Source organism: Ranitomeya variabilis, chromosome 4 (genome assembly GCF_051348905.1).
Source record: "Ranitomeya variabilis isolate aRanVar5 chromosome 4, aRanVar5.hap1, whole genome shotgun sequence".
In the NCBI taxonomy this organism is placed as follows: Eukaryota; Metazoa; Chordata; class Amphibia; order Anura; family Dendrobatidae; genus Ranitomeya; species Ranitomeya variabilis.
This window is the reverse complement of record NC_135235.1, coordinates 661,922,538-661,949,080: the sequence shown is the minus strand read 5'-3', so window position 1 is coordinate 661,949,080 and position 26,543 is coordinate 661,922,538. Positions and strand designations below refer to the sequence as shown.

Genomic DNA, 26,543 nt, shown 5'->3' with positions numbered 1-26,543 from the left:
TTCAAGAGGTTTTCAATGGTGTTCAGGTCTTTGTTGTTGTTTGGTCTGGCCATGACAGGGTTTTGATATGGTGGTCTCCTAATTTTTGCCAGCTGTATATATCTTACATAGTCTCCTTTATTATGTATATTACCATCCTGTATTACACAGTGCCCTCTCTTGTTATGTACAGCTCCGTCCCTTAAATATCAGACTATTTAGAGCCCTGTTTTTATGTCATAGTTATGTCATAGTGTCAACTCTTGTTAGATATATTATTCAATGACGACTGATGGAATAAAGGAAAGCATCTTTTCTGATGGAGGAGCTGATAGACTTGTCTTCTGGTCAGATGCTTCTCCGACAGCAGTCTTTTTTTATATCTTAACGAAAGAGGACTATGTAATAAAAGAAGTTGATGTGATTGAGAAATATAACAAGAATACATTATGTAAGGGACAGTGCTATATATAACAAGTGAGGAAACTATAATAAGGGATGGCCCCATGCATAACTAGAGCGGATGGTATGTAATAAGGGACGGTGTTATAGATAATAAAAGAGGAAACTATGTAACTAAGGATGGCACTATATATAATAAGTGAGCACTAGTGATGAGTGAGTGTACTCGTTGCTCGGGTTTTCCTGAGCACGTTCGGGTGACCTCCGAGTATTTGTTAGTGTTCGGAGATTTAGTTTTCATCACGGCAGCTGAATGATTTACAGCTATTAGCCAAACTGAGTACATGTGGGGGTTGCCTGGTTGCTAGGTAATCCCCACATGTAATCAAGCTGGCTAATAGCTGTACACTGTGTTCCAAATTATTATGCACATAGAGTTTAGGAGTGATAAGGTTAGAATTTTTTTGTTTGTCATTTAAACTCATTGATGGTGATGTGTGTCAGGGCTCTTTATATCACTGAAAGCAATTGCAGATACCTGTGCACATTAGTTTGGCAGGTGTGTCCAAATAAAGGCAAGACTACTTAAGAAGGCTGTTCCACATTATTAAGCAGCCTACATTTTTTGCCAAAATGGGAAAGAAAAAGGATGTGTCGGCTGCTGAGAAGCAACAAATTGTGGAGTATTTAGGACAAGGCATGACTACAATCAACATTGCCAAGACACTTCATTGTGATCATCGCACATCAAGAAGCATGTAGCTTATTCCCAGCACACACGTGTGCGTGCTGATAAGGAAAAATTGAGGACTCTTTCCAACAGGCAATTGCGTAAGGTTAAAAGAGCAGCTGCAAAAATGCCTTGTCATAGCAGCAGACAAGTTTTTGAAGCTGCTGGTGCCTCCAACGTCCCCAGAACAACAAGATGCAGGGTCCTTCAGAGGTTTGCAGCTGTGTGTAAGCCATCCTGTCGACCACCTCTATCCACTGCATCAAGCAGAAACGGCTCCAGTGGGCCAAACGATACATGAAGACTGACTTCCAAACTGTTTTGTTCACCGATGAGTGCCGTGCAACGCTCGATGGTCCAGATGGATGGAGTGGAGGATGGACACCCCATGAAAACACGGCTAAGGCGCCAACAAGGAGGAGGTGGAGTAATGTTTTGGGCTGGAATCATGGGGAGAGAGATTGTCGGCCCCTTTATGATCCCTGAAGGGGTAAAGATGAACTCCATAATCTATGTGGAGTTTCTAAAACAACACTTCCTGCCATGGTTCAAGAGGAAGAACCGTGCTTTCCGCAGCAAGATCATTTTCATGCATGATAATGCATCGTCTCATGCTGCAAAAAACTGCATCTCTGGCTGCTATGGGCATAAAAGAGGACAAATTTATGGTGTGGCCACCATCTTCCCCTGACCTCAACCCCATTGAGAACCTCTGGAGCATCATCAAAAGGAGTGTCTATGATGGCGGGAGGCAGTTCACATCTAAGCAACAGCTCTGGGAGGGTATTCTGTCCACATGCAAAACAATTGCAGCAGAAACCATCCAAAAACTGACAAATTCAATGGACGAGAGAGTTCAGAAGCTTCTTTTGAACAAGGGGTCCTACATGCAAATGTAACATTACCTAGAATAAAGTTTTCACCTGAAAACTGTTTGATTTCATTTTGTAATAAGCTGATAATGCTTATAACTTCACAATTGACCATTTTTTTGTTCAAAATAAAAAAAAAGGTTGAAAACTCTTCTGTGCATAATAATTTGGAACATGCATTTTGAGTGTTTATTTTTTTAAAAAAGATACTGTTTTCATAGGCAGTTTGTTCCAAAACATTGCAATTATACTAGAATAGTAGATGACTGGAAAATAACAATGACTGCAATTCAGATAGGTAATTTAGAGAAAATATGAGGAAATATTATTTGCATAATAATTTGGAACACAGTGTAAATCATGCTGCTAAGGCGATGAAAACTTAATCACCGAGCAAACAAAAATACTCGGAAACCACCCGAGCGTGCGTACACTCGCTCATCACTAGTGAGCACACTGTATACTAAGGGACTGTGTTATACATAATAAATGAGTAAACTATATACTAAGGGACTGTGCTATACATAATAAGGCTACATCCCTGTATCTGTGTGCAGTGTCGTGTGCTGCCCTCTTTTACAGACGCATTGAGCATGTCCTATTCTGATCCTCTAAATCGGATCATAAAAATACATTTTCTGACCCTCATGGATCTCATTTTCAGATCCGTGATTTTCACTGTATCTATGGACCTATTAAACTATACGAGCGCGTTTGCTGTCCTATAGAAAAAGAGGGCAGCACACTGACATTTCACACAAATGGGAGAATGTGTCCTAAAAGATTTTACAGACAACATTATCACTTAAAGCCACACAGTGCAGGTACAGAATTATGTTTAAATCCAGGAACCTACCGCTGAGGTCTCATCTGATTAGTCATTGCCACAATGATCATCGCAGCCCTGAAAATAACAAGGAGTCATACATTGTATACATACATGTGTCTCCCCCCGGATACAGATATGTACCCAACCATTAATATATTATTAGCCACGCACCACTAAAAATATAAAGTGATAAGCAGCACTGTGTCCCCCATTACCTATAATCTCTGACTCCCAATAATATAAAGTCTATGACTTTCCCAAATTACCTGTAAGGCTATGTGCACACGGAAAATATGGAAGGTTTTACAGTACAAGCAAAGTGAATGAGATCACTGAAGTCTCATGAACATGTTGCTTATTTTTTTCTTTGCAGATTTGCAGCAGATTCAAATCTGTATGTTAATTATTGCAGCATATTTCACACGTACTAATGAGTGGGGGAAAATACGCAACAAAAGCTTGGCAAAAATGTGGCAAAAAATTTATTTTATGCAACTTTCTTCCTGCGAACATATTAGGATATGCAGCAGAATTTTCTCCTGCAAATCCTGAACATGTACACATAGCTTTAGTCCCTGTACTGTGTCTCCCCACCCCCCTTTCACTATAAGTATTTGGCATCATAATGAATTTGGGGGAAGGAAAAGTCATTATCTGGTACTTAACATATTCTGCCACCTCCCAATTCATTACAAGTCAGTGTTTGCCTCTTCTCCCACCTTTAAATTCATTATAAAGTTTCCTATGCACCTTACCCCTCCTTTCCCACTCCCCAATACATGTTTAGTCCCTGTTAGCGTCTTCCCCATCTCACCATTCATTCTGATGCGATCAGGGACTTTGCACCCTCTCCATCACTCACTACCTCTCATTGTCCTCTCCCCCACCTCCATCATTGTCCTCTCCCCACCTCCATCATTGTCCCCTCCCTGCATCCCATTATTGTCCTCTCCCCCACCTCCATCATTGTCCTCTCCACCACCTACATCATTGTTCTCCCCCAGCACCCCTCATTGTCCTGGACCTCGACCAGTGTATTGTTAAAAAAAACACAGCAACTCACCTCTCCGTCCATTTCCCCGCAGCATCGTCGTTGCCGCCAACTTTCTCTGACACAGGAACGCGCTGCATGCTGACATCATGCAGCCGCCCATGCTTGTCAGACAGAAAGCGCCGGGCAGGAAGCAATGGGCTCCGCTGCTATTTTCTCCTGCAGGCAGTGTAGCTGAAGGGGTTGCTCCCTGCCCACCGCACATGAGGGCACTCTGGCCATGGCCCGTCCGGAGCCTTGGGCTCTGTGAATCAGGCCAGATTGCTCTAGTAGCTGTCCTGCAAGGGCTCCCCTCCACCTTCAGGTGGATTGACAGTATGTCCGCCCCTGGTTCTCACTGCTGGAGAAGCGCTGCTGTAATCGGTGAGACCAGGACTGCAGGTGACTTTTTCCAGCTGTGAGAACAGCTTGGTAGCCTGGGATTAGTAGTGCAATGTCAGACCGCAGACCACCACCACAGTCACTACAATGGTCAGAGCACATCAGTGTAATCATCACATTCCTGTTCTCTGAGCACTGTATGAGCTCTGCTATAAGCCTCATTCAGGCGTCCCTGCGTTACACACATCTGAAAGAGGCTTACAGTGACAGCAGAGCCGTGTATCTAATCCCATCATGTGTGATACACTACACCGAGTCCTGTATCTAATCCCAACAAACGGCTCCGCTCCATACACCCCGTGCACACATACGGCTCCGCTCCATACACCTCGTACACACGGCTCTGCTCCGTACACCTCATGCACACACGGCTCCGCTCTGTACACCTCGTGCACACACACTGCTCCTCTCCGTATACACAGCTCCACTCCATACACCTCGTACACACGGCTCCGCTCCGTACACCTCGCACACACGCGGCTCCGCTCCGTACACCTCGTACACACACGGCTCCGCTCTGTACACCTCGTACACACACGGCTCCGCTCTGTACACCTCGTACACACACGGCTCCGCTCTGTACACCTCGTACACACACGGCTCTGCTACATCCACCCTGTAAACCCCTCCTGACCCCACACATAAACTTCCCCTCATCCAGCACCATGACAACCAGCACAGCAGAGTCCTGCATACACTGAGGCCCCTGATCATGTGACCCCTGACTCCTCCCCTCCTGTGACCTCATCACAGGTCCTGTGCGCACAGAGCAGCCATATATGTGGTGTGCGGCTCTGCAGGTGGAGGTAGGTGCTGGAGATTCCCCATTACTGGGCGGGGGCAGGGGGCAGTAACCCCTTCAGTGCTGACACCACTGTGCCCTCGGCCTCCCTTATCTCTAGTGCTGGGACCTTTCTCTTCCCCCCATATTACACAGAGCAGCCATGTATCTGGGGTGGCCTCTAGATTGGAGGCTCCTGTGAGATTCTCCATCCTTCCAGCAGCTCCTCTCTGAGGGCTCAGTATGGACAGGACTAGGATGGAGGTGATTCCAGGAGCCTCAGACTCCATGCAGGGAGCAGGAAGAAATGGTTTATCTAGAGGCTTTTCTTGAATGCAAATTATATATATATATATACACTGCTCAAAAAAATAAAGGGAACACTAAAATCCCACATCCTAGATAGCACTGGTTGAAATATTCCAGTTGTAAATCTTTTTATAAATTACATAGTGGAATGTGTTGAGAACAATAAAACATAAAAATGATCAACGTAAAGCACACCTAATATCTCACGGAGGTCTGGATTTGGAATGATACTCAAAATCAAAGTGGAAAATCAAATTACAGGCTGATCCAACTTCAGTGGAAATGCCTCAAGACAAGGAAATGATGTTCTGTTGTGTGTGTGGCCTCCACGTGCCTGTATGACCTCCCTACAACGCCTGGGCATGCTCCTGATGAGGAGGCGGATGTTCTCCTGAGGGATCTCCTCCCAGACGTGGATTAAACCATCACTCGACTCCTGAACAGTCTGTGGTGCATGGAACAAGACATTATGTCCCAGATGTGCCCAGTCGGATTCAGGTCTGGGGAACAGGCGAGCCAGCTCATAGCTTCAATGCCTTCATCATGCAGGAACTGCTGACACACTTCAACCACATGAGGCCTAGCATTGTCATGCCTCAGAAGGAACCCAGGGCCAACCGCACCAGCATATGGTCTCATAATGGGTCTGAGAATCTCATCCCGCTCCCTAAGGCCTCTTTCACACTTCCATTTTTTGCCATCCATCGCAATCCGTCGTTTTGGTAAAAAAACGGATCCTGCAAATGTGCCCACAGGATGCGTTTTTTCACCATAGACTTTTATTGACGGATTGCGACGGATGGCCACACATCGCATCCGTCGTGCAACGGATGTGTCGTGTTTTTGCGGAGCGTCGTGATGAAAAAACGTTCAAGGTAACTTTTTTCGTCTGTCGGATCCGCAATTTCCGACGGCGCATGCTCGGCCGGAACTCCGCCCCCTCCTCCCTGACTTCAGAATGGGCAGCGGATGCGTTGGAAAACTGCATCCGCAGCCCACGTTGTGCACAATTTTGCACAACGTCCGTCGGGCCGACGGTTTGCGACAGCCCCGTACCGACGGAAATGTGAGAGGCCTATAAGAAAGGGTCCTTCTGCTTACTTGGATTTAGCCTGCTCTCTATGAGAAAGCTAAATCCCAGTCGGCTAAAGAACCAGGTCCCTGTGATTGTTTTAATACTAGAACTAGAGGGATAAAGAACCAGGTTCTTCTGCCCACTTGAATTTAGCCTGCTTTTTTTAGGAAAGCTAAATCCTGGTGGACTAAAGGAACAGGTCCCCGTGAGTGTTGTAATACTAGACCTGGTGAGCTAACACAACAGGTCCTTCTACCCACTTGGATTTAGCCTGCTCTATGAGAAAGCTAAATCCCAGTGTGCTAAAGGACCAGATACCTATGGGTGTTTTAATACTTGAACAAGTGGGATACAGAACCAGGTCCTTCTGCCCACTAGGATTTGGGCTGCTCTAAAAGACCAAGTCCTTCTGCCCACTAGGATTAAGCCTGCTCTGCATGAATACATCAAAAGGACCGTCATCACTACATGAATACATTATCTTAACCATCAGTAGTACATAAATACAGCACTAGGACAACCATCACTACAACCATAACCACAATCCGAACAGGAATACATCACCAGAACCAAGATCAGAACAGAAATATGGCAGCAAAATCACCATCAGTTTTGTTGCAAGCTGTATTTGTCGCAAGACCGATAAAAACCTTCAGACATATCACTTTATCTATAATGGTGTCTGTTTAGTTTCCATTAGGGTATCCGCCAGATAGAGAAACTTGATTCCATCTCGCCCAGTTGCTCCACGCTCATCCACCTGGGGCCCAGACACCGGCATCGCCCTGGCCTCACATCAAGGAAAATAGAAAAAATTGGAGTAAGGCTCAACAGGACTGGATTTTCCTTTTCTTTTTGAAAAGAAAATATAGTGCAAACAAAATAAAAATTTACATGGTCAACATGACCCAGTAAACGCGTTTCGACTACACTAGCTAGTCTTAAAGAGTGAATTCAGTCCCTGTATATGTTTCCTCTAGTTCTATCCAGTAAGAGGACAACACCAGAGAGATGTCCCCGTCCTCTTCTTCCACAGGACTGTAAACCAGAAGATCCCAATGTTCCTCAGGATCATCAGGTAGATGGAGAGAAGGTGTCATGAGATCTCCCCTATGATGTGTAGCAGGAGAGGTCTGTGACCACTCTGAGCTGGCAGAAATCGTTGTAAGGCAGAATAGACAGGTAGTCAGCAATTTCCTACCTGTTCTTGCCACTTACACTGTATAAAATCCCTTTCCATGCTTAATATAGTAGTTTTTTTTAGCAGATTTTCGAACTAATTCTCTCTCTATAACCCACTAGAGATCTTATTGGGTCTATGAGGACTCTGGTTTTAATACTACCTCAATTGTCTCAATAACCTGACCTCCCCAAAATGTGTACTTTAACCCTTTTACCCACAAGGGTGGTTTTCCACGTTAAAACGCATTATCTACCAATGTCCTTTTTTTGGGACGCCTAATCTTTAGCTTCCAGCAACTAAGATTTTTTAATTTTTATAATTAGGTCCAATTTTTTGTGTTGTGTTTGTAAAATGAATGTTTTCAAAATAGGAAATCATGTCATTGTCATTTTTAATTGAATATTGGGACGCCCTTTTCTGAAAAATCCGTACTCGTAAAAATTTAGCAAATTATGTTTCTGATTCATTAGGACCCAAATCATTGAAAATCTGTCATTTAAAAAAAAAGAAAATTGCTAATTTGGCAAGTAATGGGTTAATGACCAGGCCAATTTTTACAATTCTGACCACTGTCCCTTTGAGGTTATAACTCTGGAACGCTTCAACAGATCCTGATGATTCTGACATTGTTTTCTCGAGACATATTGTACTTCATGTTATTACCTGCGTTTATTTGTGAAAAAAACGGAAATTTGCCGAAAATTTTGAATATTTCGCAATTTTACAACTTTGAATTTTTATGCCCTTAAATCACAGAGATATATCACACAAAATACTTAATAAGTAACATTTCCCACATGTCTATTTTACATCAGCACAATTGTGGAACCAAATTTTTTTTTTGTTAGGGAGTTATAAGGGTTAAAAGTTGACCAGCAATTTCTCATTTTTACAACACCATTTTTTTTTAGGGACCGCATAACATTTGAAGTCACTTTGAGGGGTCTGTATGATAGAAAATACCCAAGTGTGACACCATTCTTAAAACTGCACCCCTCAAGATGCTCAAAACCACATTCAATAAGTTTATTAACCCTTCAGGTGCTTCACAGGAATTTTTGGATGTTTAACAAAAAATGAACATTTAACTTTTCTTCAGAAAAAATGTATTCAGCTCCAATTTCTTTTATTTTTCCAAGGGTAACAGGAGAAATTGGACCCCAAAAAAGTTGTTGTGCAATTTGTTCTGAGTACGCTGATACCCCATATGTGGGGGTAAACCACTGTTTGGGTGCATGGCAGAGCTCGGAAGGGAAGGAGCGCTATTTGACTTTTCAATGCAAAATTGACTGGAATTGAGATAGGACGCCATGTTGTGTTTGGAGAGCCCCTGATGTGCCTAAACATTGAAACCCCCCACAAGTGACACCATTTTAGAAATTAGACCCCCTAAGGAACTTATCTAGATGTGTGGTGAGCACTTTGACTCACCAAGTGCTGCACAGAAGTTTATAATGTAGAGCCGTAAAAATAAAAAATCATATTTTTTCACAAAAATGATCTTTTTGCCCCCAATTTTTTAATTTTGGAATTGAGATCGGACACCATGTCGCATTTGGAGAGCCCCTGATGTGCCTAAACAGTGGAAACCCCCCAATTCTAACTAACACCCTAACCCAAACACACCCCTAACCCTAATCCCAACCCTAACCACACCCCTAACCCAAACACACTCCTAACCCTAATCCCATCCATACCCCTAACCCCAACACACCCCTAACCCTAATCACAACCCTAACCACACCCCTAACCCAAACACCTAACCCTAATCCCATCCATACCCCTAACCCCAACACACCCCTAACCCTAATCCCAACCACACCCTTAACTCCAACACACCCCTAACCCTAATCCCAACCATAACCCTAACCACACCCCTAAGCTTCTTTCACACTTCAGTTTTTTGGCGTCAGTCACTTCCGACATAATGACGGATCGACGGATCCGTCACAATAGTTGAAAAAACGGATCCGTTTTTTTGACAGATCTGTTACTCGGGGGCTGTATATACTTTTTGGAGCATGCGCAATTGAAAAAAATTGAAAAAACGGATTGGGGCGACGGATCCGCCGAAATGACGGTCGCGATGGATCCGTCGCCCATAGGTGGCCATTCTATGAAATGACGGACGCGACGGATCCGTCGCGATCCGCAATTTCAACGCAGACAAAAAACGTTGCAATGACCGTCAATGTCTAGATGACGTCCGCCAAATTTTGACGGATCCGTCGCATGACGGATGGAACGGACGACCATCCGTCACAATCCGTCGCTATGGGGAAAAAAACGGATCCGTCGAAAAAAAAAACGGATCCGTTTTTTGAGGAAAATGGCGGATTTAGACTGACGCCAAACAACTGAAGTGTGAAAGAGGCCTAACCCTGACACACCCCTAACCCTAATCCCAACCGTAAATGTAATCCAAACCCTATCCCTAACTTTAGCCCCATCCCTAACTTTAGCCCCAACCCTAACTTTAGCCCCAACCCTAACCCTAATGGGAAAATGGAAATACATTTTTTAAATTTTATTATTTTTCCCTAACTAAGGGGGTGATGAAGGGGGGTTTACTATTTATAGCGGGTTTTTTAGCGGATTTTTATGATTGGCAGCTGTCACACACTAAAAGACACTTTTTATTGCAAAAAATAGTTTTTGCGTCTCCACATTTTGAGAGCTATAGTTTTTCCATATTTTGGTCCACAGTCATGTGAGGTCTTGTTTTTTGCAGGATGAGATGACGTTTTTATTGGTACCATTTTCGGGCACGTGACATTTTTTGATCGCTTTTTATTCCGATTTTTGTGAGGCAGAATGACCAAAAACCAGCTATTCATGAATTTCTTTTGGGGGGGGTGTTTATACCGTTCCACGTTTGGTAAAATTGATAAAGCAGTTTTATTTTTCGGGTCAGTACGATTACAGTGATACCTCATTTATATCATTTTTTTATGTTTTGGCGCATTTATACGATAAAAACTATTTTATATAAAAAAATAAATATTTTGCATCGCTTTATTCTGAGGACTATAACTTTTTTATTTTTTCGCTGATGATGCTGTATGGCGGCTCGTTTTTTGTGGGACAAGATGACGTTTTCAGCGGTACCATGTTTTTTATATCCCTCTTTGAAACAGTTTTATAGGTCGGGTCGTTACGGACATGGTGATACTAAATATGTGTACTTTTATTGTTTGTTTGTTTTTTAATTTAGATAGAGAAATGTATTTATTGGAACAATATATATATTTTTTCATTATTTAAGATTTTTTTTCTTACACATGTAAATATTTTTTTTTTTACTTTGCCCCAGGGGGGGACATGACTATATAGTGTCAGATCGCTGATCTGACGCTTTGCAGTGCACTGTGTCAGATCAGTGATCACACAGGCAATGCAGGAGGCTTGACGGCACCTGCTCTGAGCAGGCACTTGCAAGCCACCTCCCTGCAAGACCCCCGCAGCCATTTTAGATCCGGGGTCTGCAGGGAGGAGGAGGTAGGAGACCCTTGGAGCAACGTGATCACATCGCGTTGCTCCGAGGGTCTCAGGGAAGCACGCAGGGAGCCCCCTCCCTGCGCGATGCTTCCCTATGACGCCGGAACGCAATCATGTTTGATTGCAGTTTTCCGGGGGTTAATGTGCCAGGAGCGGTCGGTGACCCATACCACCATATCGGGATAGTACGTCATATGCCAGAAAGGGGTTAAAGTATAACCATATCATATGATAGGTGTCCCCCAACTTAAAGTGACACTCAGGGTATGTGCATCAGACATATTTAGACATTTGCAAAATTACCAAGTTTTTCAAGTGTACAACTTGTTTTTTTTTATGAAGCGTCTTTTGCTATGTCTATTTTTGGCAGTTTTTTTTATGTCTTTGGCCACAGGTTTTTCTAAACCTTGTATTGAGTATACCAGTGAGCAACTACTAACCGAAAGTCGCTTGAAGAATCAGGTGACTTGTGTTAACCACTTTATCACTCTTTGTTCAGATAACGCGTCATGTGCACACACCCTTAGGGTTACTTTTGTTATCCATCTTTGACAAAAATTCTGTTTTTTTAATGGCTATAATGTATAATGAACAATTGTGAGATTCTATACATTGGATTTTTAGAAAGAAAAGTGTCCAAGCATTGTAGACCATTGTTCTTCATTAATTGGAGATACTTCTTCCTCCCATTTAGTTTTTGCTGGAGCAGAGGTCGGCCCATCCTGTTCTACCATTATGGCATTATATAGTAGGGATACAATTCTTTCATTACTGAAATTTGTCGCTAACAAAGCTATATCTGTTTTTCTTTCTTTTTTCCCAAAATATATACTTTTTCCCTCTACAAGGTCAGACATAACAATTTTAGCCATAACCATTGGCCTTTTTTCTAGGCTATGAACTGACTCCTCTATGGTCCATATCCTTCGATTCTCCAGCCTTTGTGTCATTTTTATCGACCTTTTGCAATCTAAATTAATATTCCCTCAAGAAAAATATGTTCTAAAAAATAAAGTTCTCCCAAATTGTAGTGAAATCTAGTATTGCTTATACTCAGTGCTTTTCATATTCCACAAAATCATATTAAACACTTTGATATACAGTATTTTTCAGACTATAAGATGCATTTCCCCCCATATTTGGGAGGAAAATGAGGAGTGCATCTTATACTCTGAATACAGGCTTACCAGGTGGGGGGGTTGAGGCGGTGGAGGAGCAGGGTCCCTTCCTCGGGAACCCGGTGGTGGCAGAAGTAGTGTGGCAATGCTGCGGGCCCGGTGTCATCGGTGAGTAGAGTGGAGTGCATCAATGGTTTCCCGGCGGTCATTTTCCTGAATCCTGAAGCTGTGGGCCGCTGGAGGTGGCACATGTGCAGATTGGGATCTTGACCCATCCGAGATCACAATCTGCGCACGCAGCGCCAGATACAGCCATTTTCCTGAGGCTGTCGGCTTCAGGGAAATAGTCGCCTGAGGCCATGCGTGCGCAGATTGAGATTTCAGATGGGCCAAGATCCAGCCGACGGCTTCAGGATTCAGGAAAACGGGAAACCAATGAGATCTTGCCGTATGGAAAATTGGTCCGATTCTCTCAGCCGAGAATCGCACTAAGGGCTCATACTCACTTGCGAGAAACTCAGATGAGTCTCGCATGTTAATACCCGGCGCTGCACCCGGCACTCAGGAGCGGAGCGTGCCATTGCATGTATTCCTATGCGGCCGCACGCTTTGATCTGAGTGCCGGCAGCAGCGCCGGGTATTAACATGCGAGACTCATCTGAGTTTCTCGCAAGTGAGTATGAGCCCTAATGTTCTCCGTATAGTCACCCGTGTGTAATCTGTTTGCAATGCGATTTCCTCGCATCTATGTATCCGGATAACATCCGTATGGCTTTAGATTTCTCACTGATTGTTCCCATTGAACTTAATGGCTCAATGGGCTGAAATGAGGAAAATGCTTGTGTATTTCTCACAAGTCACACGCATGGTCCGTGTGTAATCTGCTTTTTTCTCGCACCCATAGACTTTCATTGTGGCGAGTCTCGGCCGTAATACGGTGTAAATCACAGCATGCCACGCTTTCTCTTGCAGGAATAATACTGCCGAGAAAAAAAAAACAGATGATATGAGCTGCCCCATAGATTAACATTGGTCTGAGTGCTATGCGATTTTTTTCTCGCATAGCACTCGTCCGTATTTCTCTCTAGTGTGACTCCGGCCCAAGAGAGAAAATGATGGTAGGTTCAAGGTCCATAAAAAAATAAGTAAATATATAAAACTTTAACGCCTTGCCAACATCCACTATACATGTGCACCACAAGCTCTGGGGTTTATGGAACGGGCTCTCGAGCAGCGACAATTCCTGCCTCTACCAGTCTCGGGTGGAGCCGACCTGATGACCAACAATACCTGCAATCACACAGCACCACTGAATCCCACCCTGTAGAGACCGTGAGTTGCTGTATATAGTACGAGTGATCAGATGATCGCAGGATCACGTCCCTTAACAAATGCACTACTGGAAAAAAATCATCATTTCACCTGGACAATCATGACAATACACCTCGTACACACACGGCTCCGCTCCGTACTCCTCATACACTCACGGCTCTGCTCCGTACACCGCGTACACACGTGCGGCTCCGCTCCGTACACCTCGTACACACACGGCTCCGCTCCGTACACCCCGTACACACACGGCTCCGCTCCGTACACCTCGTACACGTGCGGCTCCGCTCCGTACACCTCGTACACACACGGCTCCGCTCCCTACACCTCGTACACACACGGCTCCGCTCCGTACACCTCGTACACGTGCGGCTCCGCTCCGTACACCTCGTACACACACGGCTCCGCTCCGTACACCCCGTACACACGCGGCTCTGCTACATCCACCCTGTAAACCCCTCCTGACCCCACACATAAACTTCCCCTCATCCAGCACCATGACAACCAGCACAGCAGAGTCCTGCATACACTGAGGCCCCTGATCATGTGACCCCCTGACTCCTCCCCTCCTGTGACCTCATCACAGGTCCTGTGTGCACATATATGTGGTGTGCGGCTCTGCAGGTGGAGGTAGGTGCTGGGGATTCCCCATTACTGGGGGGGGAGTAACCCCTTCAACGCTGAGATTATTTTGCTGTTTTTCTGTTGTCATTTTATAAAAATAAATAGCATTTTGTTCCCTTCCCTCTGATAGATACCACCCAACTATGATGGACAGCAAACAAATAACTTGTATTGCTCACATTCGCCATTCTTGGCTCCCCCAGTGCGGTCATCTCCCTACAGATTATCCCAGAAGTAGAACTTTTTATCTTGTTAGACAATGTGGCTGTTTTTTAGCTTTTTCTTTTTCGATTAAAATCCATAAGGCGTCTCCAGGGTGGTGGCATCCCCCCCCCCCCATACACACACCGCTCACACAGAACATGGAGGAGAAAGAGCTGACAATCTAAAACCCTTTTTGAGGTAGAACTACATGTTTAACATAGGTAGGAGGTGAAAAAACTCTTTAAAACACCAAGTGAAGCTAGGACCCCCTTGTGTGGACAGGATATCAGGATGGTGGGAAGGTGTGTCCCACAGCCCGTCGGGGTGGTGGGGAAGCAGGGTCTCCAGTCTGTCAGGGTGCTTCCCTTAGCCTGTCAGAGTGGCAGTTCATCATGGTGGTGAGAAAGTTAGGTCCGCAGATTGTCAGACAAATGGGAAAAGCTTTGGTTTCACCCTGGGAGACAACCTACCTACCCTCACAGCCTTCTGGACCCTCTTCATCCAGCGGGATAACAGGACTTGTTACTGACCCAGAGGGTTCCTATCAGGTTTGGGTCATTTCTGGCTACCTCTAGCCAGGAGTCTCCAACCTGTCTTGCGGCGCTGAGTGACCCCTAGGAGAAGCCCATCTCCAAATCGCAGAAGGAGAGGGTACTGTGGGGTTCAGGAAGGGTGTGCCTTAAGGTGGGCTTGGGTAACGATCCGTAAATCAGTCGCCAATGCCACTTTAAAATACGTATGGCATCTCCAGGGTGGTGGCATTCACTCCCCTTTATCACACAGAACATCAAGAAGAAATAGCTTACAATCTAAAATTCTTTGTGGAGAAACGGGGTCAGTGGGTGCTCTCATCCGCTGGCCCAGCTGTCTTTAGCAAGACTGCATGGACCAGGGTTCATACCATTGAACGTCCGCTCTATCTCCCGGTAGGCAATACACTACACAGACAACACAGGGTTAAGGTAAATAGTGTGGCAATACTTTATTGAACCACAGCACACAATAGCAAACAGAACAATCTCAGCAATTACACCAAGATGGTGCACATTAAAGGGCCTCACCCTTCCGCTGACTCGCCAAGATAATGGTAGATGTTATGTCAGAGCTCCCACCGGGTCGCTACTCCATCTGTGGTATGCACGCAGAGAGGAGGTAACGACAAGCGTAGGGAGATATCCAAGAGCAGTCCTGTGTTCTGGCAGCTGGGTCCGAGGTACCCTCTGCTGAGATCCTGAAGAGAGTCTGGTTGGTAGTTCTGTGTTACTTCAGCCCTAATGATGTGATATCTGAGTCTTTTTATACCCAAGGAATGTAAACTATTTTTAGAATTACCCAGTGTCCTTCAGTCCAACATCAAGATAAGGCAAACAGTGGTGATGAGATCAAGTAGCATTACTTGACCATTCAATCTATTTGCACAGTCTCCCTCTCTGCTTTAGAAGTCACCAAGCTGGTTCCAGAATTCAATGCACAATTAGCATATCAGCACACATCAATAAACAAAGACAAACACACACTATGTACAAGTCTCTATTACAGACTTAAGGCCCCGTCACACACAGCGACGCTGCAGCGATACAGACAACGATGCTGATCGCTGCAGCATCGCTGTTTTGTCGCTGTGTGGTCGCTGGAGAGCTGTCACACAGACCGCTCTCCAGCGACCAACGATGCCGAGGTCCCCTGGTAACCAGGGTAAATATCGGGTTGCTAAGCACAGGGCCGCGCTTAGTAACCCGATGTTTACCCTGGTTACCAGCGTAAAAGTAAAAAAAAACAAACAGTACATACTCACATTCTGCTTTCTGTCCCCCGACGTTCTGCTTCTCTGCACTGTGTAAGCACAGTGGCCGGAAAGCAGAGCGGTGACGTCACCGCTGTGCTGTGTTTTCCGGCTGGCCGGCGCTCACAGTGCAGAGAAGCACAGCGCCGGGGGACAGACACCGGAATGTGAGTATGTACTGTTTGTTTTTTTTTACTTTTACGCTGGTAACCAGGGTAAACATCGGGTTACTAAGCGCGGCCCTGCGCTTAGTAACCCGATGTTTACCCTGGTTACCAGTGAAGACATCGCTGAATCCGTGTCACACACACCGATTCAGCGATGTCAGCGAGACCTCAACGACCAAAAAAAGGTCCAGGCCATTCCGACACAACCAGCGATCTCACAGCAGGGGCCTGGTCGCTGGTACGTGTCACACATAGCGAGATCGCTACTGAGGTCGCTGTTGCGTCACAAAACTTGTGACTCAGCAGCGATCTCGCTAGCGATCTCGCTATGTGAGACGGGGCCTTTACACAGTATGTTAAATGGTATATCAGTTTGCAAGTCTGTCTTCTTGAACCACCAGACATAAACACTTAAATCCACAAGCCAATATACAGATGAAAAGTCTGGGTAATTAAGATATACTCTGGTTTCTTCATATTCTTTTTGAAGTAGAGCCGCATGTTTAACAGAAGAAATGAGAGGACATTATGTGTAGCTAGGAGGTGAGAAACACTCATTAAATCACCTAGTGAAGCTATGACCCCTTGTGTGAACAGGTAATTAAGCTGGTATATTTGCTGGAAATAGACATGAAGTCTGGGATTAAAAAAAGGCGAAGAGATACCCTTTTGCAAGAACCAGCTTGTTTGGAATAAAAAACTGCTTCAAACACTTAGGCACTGGTGGAAAGTTATGAATAATGGGATTTGTATTGATCCGATATTGATGGGACATACATTTTGAACTTCAAGATTAGCAGGGGAAGAATATGCATATTTTTTCACTGTGAGACATGCATATAAACCACAATTTAATAGTGGCCAGATAGCGGGCAACAGCCATGCCATGTTTCCTATCCATGAAAAGGTAAAATCACAATAAAAAATATGACCTCAATATTGAACGCCTGTAATCTTAATGAGCAAAGATATCGTGATTCGTGAATGTTGGGAATTTCATAATTTTCTAAAATGGAAGCCACATTCCATGACCAGCCCTGTTATGAGTCATCAAGAGGAGGAGTGTGAGTGTAATTTAGGTGCTGATAAAAAAGGCAAATCATGATCTGTGTTCAATGCAGGGAGAGACACATATCTGTCTTGGCATGATCCACGTTTCACTGGACGTTTCCCGATCAAAGTCCGTCACTTTTGCTAAGATCTGAAACATCTCTGTGACCAGCGTTTAGTAAGTTTCGTTTATTAATACTTTTTATTTTATGTAATTGTTTATGCTGTATAGTTTTGTCCCCTTTGTAAAATCGTTTATATTTTTTTTTATAAATACTGCCTATCTTTTAGATTAAATATAAAATGTAACCTGTGTCTTTTGTTCTGTAAACTGCACCCTTAAAGCCATACGCTACCTGGCGGGTGTCCATTCTGCCTATAGAAACGATTGGTGGTGGCAGCTGTGGAAACACGGGGGGGTTGGCGGGCACCCCGATCTGGTAGCCGAAACCGCATTGACTAGGGATCGTCCCACCGCACATCTGTTCTCCCTTTAACGTGGGCAAAACGCTACTCAGACAATACAGGGTGAGGGTAAAATGGTGTGGCAATACTTTATTGAACCACAAAACAGGCAGATAACACATAGAACAGTCCCAGCAAAATACCAAAAGATGCTGCACATTAAAGAGTCTCACCCTTCCGCTGACTCACCGGAAAAAGAGCAGCTGTGACTTCACAGCTTCCAGGGTCGACTACCCCACCTGTGGCACGCACACAGAGAGGAGGTAACAAAAGGCGTAGGAAGATAAAAGTCCATTCTGGTACAAGGCCAGTTGACCCGAAGGTCACTACCTGGTTTCTCCAAACGTATCCATAGGTACCAGGTGACCGGATGGTCCCAACGTGGTTTCTCCAAATATCTCCTTAGGTGCCAGGTGACCGGATGGTCCCATCCTGGTTTCTCCAAATGAATCCATGGGTTCCAGGTGACCGACCTGGGTGTCACAAAAGTATCCATAGTTTCAGCAATGGTCCATGGAGCAGATCTGTATTCTTCCAACTGGAGCCGAGGTCCCCTATGTTGGCATCCTTTAGAATGATAAATCTATGTCCCTCGTGATGGAGACATGGTGTATTGGCTGCTGTCCTGTCTCTGGTCCTTTGGATGTTTGGATATATTGGCTGAATCTCTGGCTCGCTCACTCTCAGAGACACATATGACCTCTTTTTATGTTTAACAAGTGTCCTTCAATCCAGCAACACAGATAAGGGGAAGAATGGTGATGACCTACCCGCATTGTTTGATTATGTAATCTATTTGCATACATTTTCCTCCTCTGTTTGGAATGCCAACAAACTATAACTATCTGGCCTAGACAATTTGTAATTAGCATATCAGTAAACATTACTAGTCATCAAGCATAAGAGCTCATATGTTATATCAAATGTCAACTTACAACTCAATATTACAAGCTTACACAAGCAAAAGTCTGTTTTCTTGACCAACCAGAAATAAGCACATACATTCAAAAGTCAACATAGAGATAACAGTCTATTCTTTCTGGCTTGCTAAAAATACTCTTCTGGTTAATTAAGATACAACGCTGTGTCTCTACAGCAGCTAATAATGTTTCATGGGTTATTGTAGAGCTGGCATTGACCGTACCGGGGTATATATTCCATGCATTGGAATCGGAAGTGTATATGCTATACGCTGTCTGTTAGTTCTGCAGTAACCGACCTATTAGGGGAAACAGCCTGCGTCCTGCTCCATTAATCGTCGATCAATTGCATAATTGTCCTGACAATAGGGGGCAACAGAGGGCTATTTGTGACAAAAAAGGTAACTGCGGGGTGACTCAGCATTACTCCCCCCTCACGGATGTGATCTTTGAAAATATATAGGTTTCATCAGTAGATGAAAAAAAAAATAAAGCAGAATGCCATAAAATAATAAAAATAGTAATATATGAATGATCCCCCCCTTAACTGTTTGAGTCCTGCACCAGTCTTGTCAGACTGAACATGTGTCCTCTACAGCCAATCAGGTGCCAGCATAGTGACTTAACACTTATGTCCCAGTGCATACAAGACAATAGAATACAACTTCTCCACGTTCTATTTCCTGATATGTTCCCCTTATTATCTCCAATAATTGCATTATTTACACTGGATTCTTTATGATGTCTTCTTCCCATTCAGGTTGCTATAATATCAGATCCTCTCAGTGGAGATCTATTAAAGAGAAATTTCCTGATAAAACCTTCAAGGATGAATAGAGACAGGGACAAGATGGCAGAGAGGATATTACACCTCACCCTAGAGATCCTCTTCCGGGTTACTGGAGAGGTGAGAGATTCAGATGACGTCACATTACATCATTCTTATCTATGGGAATAACAGATGGACAGAGCTGGAGAGGTGAGGACTCTGGAAATGTCTGTAGTGAGATTTATTAATGTGTCTCTCCATAACCAGGATTACACAGTAGTGAAGAAGATCTCTAGTGAGTTCTGTCAGGCCCCTGTGTCGGAGGGATGGGGAAGACACCTGAGCCCAATCACTGGGCCTCCACCTCACCCCCTGATATATGAAGACATCAATGACCAGAAGATCCTAGAACTCACCTACAAGATGATTGAGCTGCTGACTGGAGAGGTGACACTGCTGGGAATGCTGGGACATTATACAGTAACGCTATGAGTTGATCAGGGGATGACGGTATCATTGTATGTGTCAGGTTCCTATAAGGTGTCAGGACGTCACCATCTATTTCTCCTTGGAGGAGTGGGAGTATTTAGAAGGACACAAAGATCTGTACGAGGATGTGATGATGGAGGTTTCCCAGCCCCTGATATCACCAGGTAATTGTTAGGACTAAATACATAATTATCTGTATGCGAAGAATGAATTCAGTATCTGTATGTATTTCCTCTAGTTCTAACCAGTAAGAGGACAACAGCAGCGAGATGTTCCCGTCGTCTTCTTCCAGACGACAATAAACAAGAAAATCTAAGTGTTTCTGTAGATCATCAGGTAGGTGGAGAGAAGATATCATGAGATCTCCCCTATGATGTGTAGATGGCTGTGAAGGTCTTGTGCTCAGTCTTGTTTTATCCACCAGTATTATATGTTTTATACTTGTGTAATGAGAAGAGTGGAGATGGCAGGATTAGAGCTGATCATAGATGTGACTTCTCCGTCGGTCTGTGACTTTTACAATATTTATTTCAGGGTGAACATATGACCATTATTGATACTACAGAGACATATGTGAAGGGTGATGAGCGGTGTAAAGAGGAGATTCCTGCAGATAAATGCCCAGGTGAGTAGTAACTACTAAATAGAAGTCACAGATCCTTCTCAATCACCAGCTTTGGCTGCTATTTTGGAGTTGTAGTCTCGCCATATCACAATTAAGTGGTGACAATTTTTCCAGTAGACTGTATCATTCTCTTCTAACTCAAATTGTCCCATTATATTGGAAGCCGTTTTTTACAGTAAGACCTGTACTGTCCAGAGGTTTTAGCCTCACAGGATCTAAACTACTGTATGTACTCGTATAAGCCGAGGCACCTAATTTTGCCACAAAAAAATGGGAAAACTTATTGACTCGAGTATAATCTGGGTATGCATTGTCCCCTCATCCCCATCCTTGTCTGCATGGCTCCTTATTTCCATCCTTGTCTGCATGGCTCCTTATTCCCCTCCTTGCATGCATGGCTCCTTATTCCCATCTTTGCATGCATGGCTCCTTATTCCCATCCTTGAATGCATGGCTCCTTATTCCCATCCTTGTCTGCCTGGCTCCTTATTCCCATCCTTGTCTGCCTGGCTCCTTATTCCCATCCTTGCATGCATGGCTCCTTATTCCCATCTTTGCTTTCATGGCTCCTTATTCCCATCCTTGAATGCATGGCTCCTTATTCCCATCCTTGTCTGCATGGCTCCTTATTCCCATCCTTGTCTGCGTGGCTCCTTATTCCCATCATTGTCTGCGTGGCTCCTTATTCCCATCCTTGCATGCATGGCTCCTTATTCCCATCCTTGAATGCATGGCTTCTTATTCCCATCCTTGTCTGCGTGGCTCCTTATTCCCATCCTTGTCTGTATGGCTCCTTATCCCTATCCTTTCATACATGGTTCCTCATCCCTATCCTTGCATGTGTGGCCCCATGAGAAAAGCATTAAAAAAAGTCATACTTACCTCCCCTGTGCGCCCTTGCAGCATCTTGTTCCGGTGCCTGCAGCTCCTGCAGCTGATCGATCACATGTCCCCACTTATTAAGGGAATAAATATTCACCTCTCTCCACACCTATGGGAGTGGAGAGAGGTGAATATTCATAACCTTAATGAGCTGGCACCCGTGATAGCCTGGCTGCTGCTGGAAGGCGGCGGCAGCTGTAACTGTGCGCGCTATAAGAGAAATGAATATTCATTGCCAGTGCAGTGAATATTAATTTTGTTTTAGCAGTGGACACAGGCTTTAGCCGCAGCAGCCTCCTGTGACCCGCTGCTCTGCTGCTCCCCCTTTCCCCGCCGTCTCCTGGGGCAATGATTTGTGTACAAGCTGGGGGGGGGGGCGTTTTCAGCACAAAAAAGTGCTGAAAACCTCGGCTTATACACGAGTATATACGGTAATCACTGGGATTAGAAGATGCTGGCACTTAGGTAAATTGCACAGCAAAATCACTGCATATGCAGAATGTGCTGAAAAAGTGTAAAATCATTAGAAGAATAATATCTGTATGGTGGGCCTCTAAGAGAAAGCGGAGGGTAATGATGCTGTCGCCTTCCTAGAATCCTGATATCTTATAGGATGAATCTACTTTCTCTCCCTTCTGTGCTGCTGAATGTGCTTGTAGAGTCATTAAAAGGCCAGTTCCAATCACTGTTGTAACTTGAAGCTCATGAGCCCCAATACAAAAGCTCCCAACAGTGCCCCAAATTATTACAAGTCTTTAATATAGTATCATAAACTGCATTATAGATGTTTATCTTTTAGATACTTAAAGGAATTAACACAAAGTGGAATGCAAAATTGAAAATTTCTCTTGTTTTTTAATAAAATGTTGATGTAGCACCAAATTTTTAATTTTCACAAGAGGTAATAGGAGAAACCGGATCCCACAATTTATTCTGCAAGTTCTCCTGAATCCAACAATATCCTACTATGTGGGCATGCGGCAGGGGTCAGAATGTAAGTAGAGCCATTTCACCCATTTAATGCAGAATTTGCTGGAGCAGTTTGCGAGATCCCCTAAGGGCAAGAACAGCAGAAAACTCTATAAAGTGACCCCATCTTACAAATTATACCCGTCATGTAATTCTTCCTTAAGTGTAGTAACTATATTGACCTGACAGACACTTTCCGGAACTAGTACGCAGTGGATGCTGCAGAGTGAAAATTGAAAATATGCTATTTAAGTGCCCAATACCAAATGCCATACTTGTGCTTCTAGTGGCACAGACACTGTAAAGTGGGTTCATCCACCAACAACAATGCCATGTGGACAATAACTGTGGTTTAGGCACTCTGCAAGGCTCAGAAGTGGGGAGAGCATTTGGCTTTTGGAGTACAAATTTTGCTGGATCGGTTTATGGAAGACATGTTGCTTATTAAGAGCCTTTGACTTGCTAGTAATGAAAAAGCTTTTTATTTTTCCATGGACAGATGAGGGGCCTGAGTGGGGGCTTGTTTTTATCAGTATCATTTTGGGCTACATTTTTACTGGCTATAGTTCACATATTTGGGAGGCTGAAAGAGCAAAGAGTTTTGAACATCATGCTCTACTGGTACCTGCTCTGAGGTCTACTGTCAGATTGTGAACTCCTTTTGTCTTTGTGGATACATGAAATTTGCTATAAAACTTGAAAGTGTTATGAATATTTTATGCAAAAATGTAAAAATATAATTTTTATAGATAATTTGTATTCAAAAATAGTACTTGATTTTATTCTTTGCAGATGACGGTGTCATGAGATCAAATGGATGTCTGAAATCTTCCGTTTTTAAATCCGATGACCTTGATATCACACAAGAAATAAATGACATCTATGACACTATTCGAAATATATCATCATCCCCTCACAACAAAGATCTATCATATGATCCTTTTAAACAGGTCCTATCTTCTGATTCATCACAGACGCTAAAGAGCAATACAAGTCAAAAAAGAGGTCATGAAAATCAAAATGCTCTTATTGGAAAGAAGCCATTTTCCTGTACAAAATACGGAAAAAGTTTATCACTCAAAAAGTCTTTTGTTATGCACAAAACACAGGACAAAAATATGTGTAGTTCAGAGTGTGGGAAATCTTTTAACTGTAATTCGGACCTTCCTATTTTTGATGGAATTTTGATGAGAGTAAAGACATATTCATGTTCAGAATGTGGGAATTGTTTTACACAGAAATCAAGTCTTGTTAGACATCAGAGAACTCACACAGGGGAGAAGCCATTTTCATGTTCAGAATGTGGGAAATGTTTTGCAGATAAGACACATCTTTTTAGACATCTAAGAACTCACACAGAGGAAAAGCCATTTTCATGTTCAGAATGTGAAAAATGTTTTAGAGATAAATCAAATCTTGTTGCACATCAAAGAACTCACACAGAAGAGAAGCCATATTCATGTTCTCAGTGTTGGACATATTTTAATAAGAAAACAAATCTTGTTAGGCACCAGAGAACTCACACTGGGGAAAGGTCGGTTTCATGTACAGAATGTGGGAAACGTTTTAGAGATAAATCAAATCTTGTTGCACACCAAAGAATTCACACAGGGGAGAAGCCTTTTTCATGTTCAGAATGTGAGAAACGTTTTAGAGATAAATCAAATCTTGTTGCACACCAAAGAATTCACACAGGGGAGAAGCCATTTATATGTTCAGAATGTGGGAAAAGATTTGAGAAGAAATCAATTTTACTTAAACATCTTAGAACTCATACAGGGGAGAAGCCATTTTCATGTTCTGAATGTGGGAAATGTTTTACACAGAAATCAAATTGTCTTAAACATCAAAAATCTCACACAGTAAAGAAGACATGATCATATCTAGAAGATGATTTTTTTTCCTTTTAAATCATATTTTGATGACCATCAAAAGGACTCACACAGGGAAAAATACATTTTAGTTGACAGATTGTACAAGAAAATATATAACAGACAATAGAAGGATAAGTAAATGTGAAATGGAAAACATTTTAGGTTTAACATAAAAAATTAAAAACACAATATATTCAGTTACAATTATGCAAAAAGACAATAAAAAGCAATTTTCAATGTGCACCGAATATTTCACAATGTTATATATTTATATATACACCATGTGGACAAAAGTATTGCAACGCATCTTTTTTTATTTCCAAAAATATAATTTATGAATGTTTCTTTCTTGTAATGCCCAATCTCAGTGATGTATCATAAATTACAGTTTCTTTAAAAGAGTTTGTCAGGACTTTTACTTTTTTTGTGAAGCTAAGAAGTAGCAAGCAGGTAGTAGCTAACTACCTGCCTTTTCTACACGGGGATGATCTTTACTGACTTAGCCGGCACATCCACTGCTTTATTTCACATCTCGTCAATAAAGGAGCACAGAGCAGAGTTTTCATATAGATGGTTTTTCATGGCAGTACTTTACATTTCATCTTCAACTCAATCTCACAATCATACAGTCCAATATTAGCAGAATCATTCTGTGCCACTTCCTGCACTAACTATCTTTCCAGATGCTTCTGTGAGAGAACAGAGTCTATTTTGCAAATGTGTTATCCATCTTGTCTTATAACGCCTGTGTCATTATGATCAAATAACAATGATGGGCAGGGAAGTTTCACTCTCCTAAAGTTCCCATTGGTTCATAGTTCAGATGTAACTTTTCCTCTATCTGTGACCCTATTTAAGTGACTACTTGTGCTAATAAAGAGGAAATCTTAAACACTTGTTAAAGAGTAAAAATTAAATTCATATTAAATGGAAAGAGGGGAGCATATCTAAAGAAGACTATAATGCTGTTTGCAGGGAATGCATGGCAAGTGTTAGACAAGCTAAAGCGAGTAATGAAATGAGGCTTGCAAGGGAGAAAAAAGCAGAAAATTTTTTGGAGTATATCTAAAGCAAACGAAAAGTCAAATATGCTATAGGATTTTTACAGGATGAAAAGGGTGAAGTGGTAATGTCATGTCGGACGCTGTTTAGACCAGGTCGTTCGACAGACAGCGGTAATTCCGCTTTTGACCACTATGTGCTCATTGGCGTTGGCTAGATTTTATCTAGCTGGTCCGGGGTTAATTTACCTGATGCTCGGATTGGAAGCTGGGCCATGCCCATATCCTTTAAATAGTTCTCCTGAACTTTGGGCGTCGCCGATTATAGCTTCTGTCTTGTGCGTTGTTATCTCGGTCTGGAGTGGTGAGCTAGTAGTTGGAGTATCGTTGCTGGTGGTGTATTTCCCTTTGTCTTATTTACTCCTTCCTATATTTGTATTTATTTTGCCCTGCGCATTTATAGTGTATTCCTGAGTGACTGCTGCGTGGTGTATATTTTCCATTATCCTTGTCTGTTCTAACTGTGGGTATTGGTGTATGATCTTTTCACTGGGTGGTGGGCGGTGGTTTCAGCCTAGGGTTGAAACAGGAGACAGGGCGAGGGTCGAGGCCTAGACATGCACACCATCAGTGTAAACTCTAGGTAGAGGGTCAGTCAGGATTTCCCTAGTCTGAGGGAAATTGCAGGGGCCCGGGTTATTAGCTCTTGCCCACCTAGTCTCCCCGTGACAGGTAAAGGCCGAACTTTTAAATTCCTATTTTGCATCTGTGTTTTCTAAAAAAGCAATTGTAATATCAACTGATCTTCATGGTGCTATCAAAGGAAAAAAAGAATCCAAACTGCCTATAAACAGAGAGATGGTGAGGGAACACTTAGCTAACTTAAATGAATTTAACTCTCCTGGTCCAGATGAATTACATCCTAGGATACTGAAAGAGTTAGCAGAGGAACTACTAGCCAGAAATTTTAAACAATCCCAGAGAACAGGAGAGGTCCCAGAAGATTGGACAAGGACAAATGTCTGTATTTTCAAAAAAGGAAAGAAGATGGAGCAAGGACATTACAGGCCAGTGAGCCTTACTTCTATACCAGGAAAGATCTTTGAACAAAATTATTAAACAGCATGTATGTACTGTAAGTACTTGGATACGAATACAGTAATTAACCACAGCCAGCATGGGTT

General features: G+C 43.2%; 1 protein-coding gene across 4 annotated transcripts in view; it reads left to right on the top strand.

Moving 5' to 3' along the window:
- The first annotated feature begins 4,976 nt into the window (after positions 1-4,976).
- The window catches only part of LOC143767512 (uncharacterized), a 127,020-nt gene continuing 105,453 nt past the window's right edge, over positions 4,977-26,543 (top strand). For 2 of the 4 annotated variants that reach the window (XM_077255910.1, XM_077255906.1), the window contains exons 1-3: positions 14,133-14,167; positions 17,437-17,543; positions 19,511-19,657. In XM_077255910.1, coding sequence (XP_077112025.1) covers positions 19,580-19,657 — 78 coding nt within the window. In that variant the 5' untranslated portion in view covers positions 14,133-14,167; positions 17,437-17,543; positions 19,511-19,579. Of the gene's footprint in view, positions 5,051-14,132; positions 14,168-17,436; positions 17,544-19,510; positions 19,658-26,543 lie in introns of those variants that run through there. The other 2 variants (XM_077255907.1, XM_077255911.1) reach the window with 2 other exon arrangements.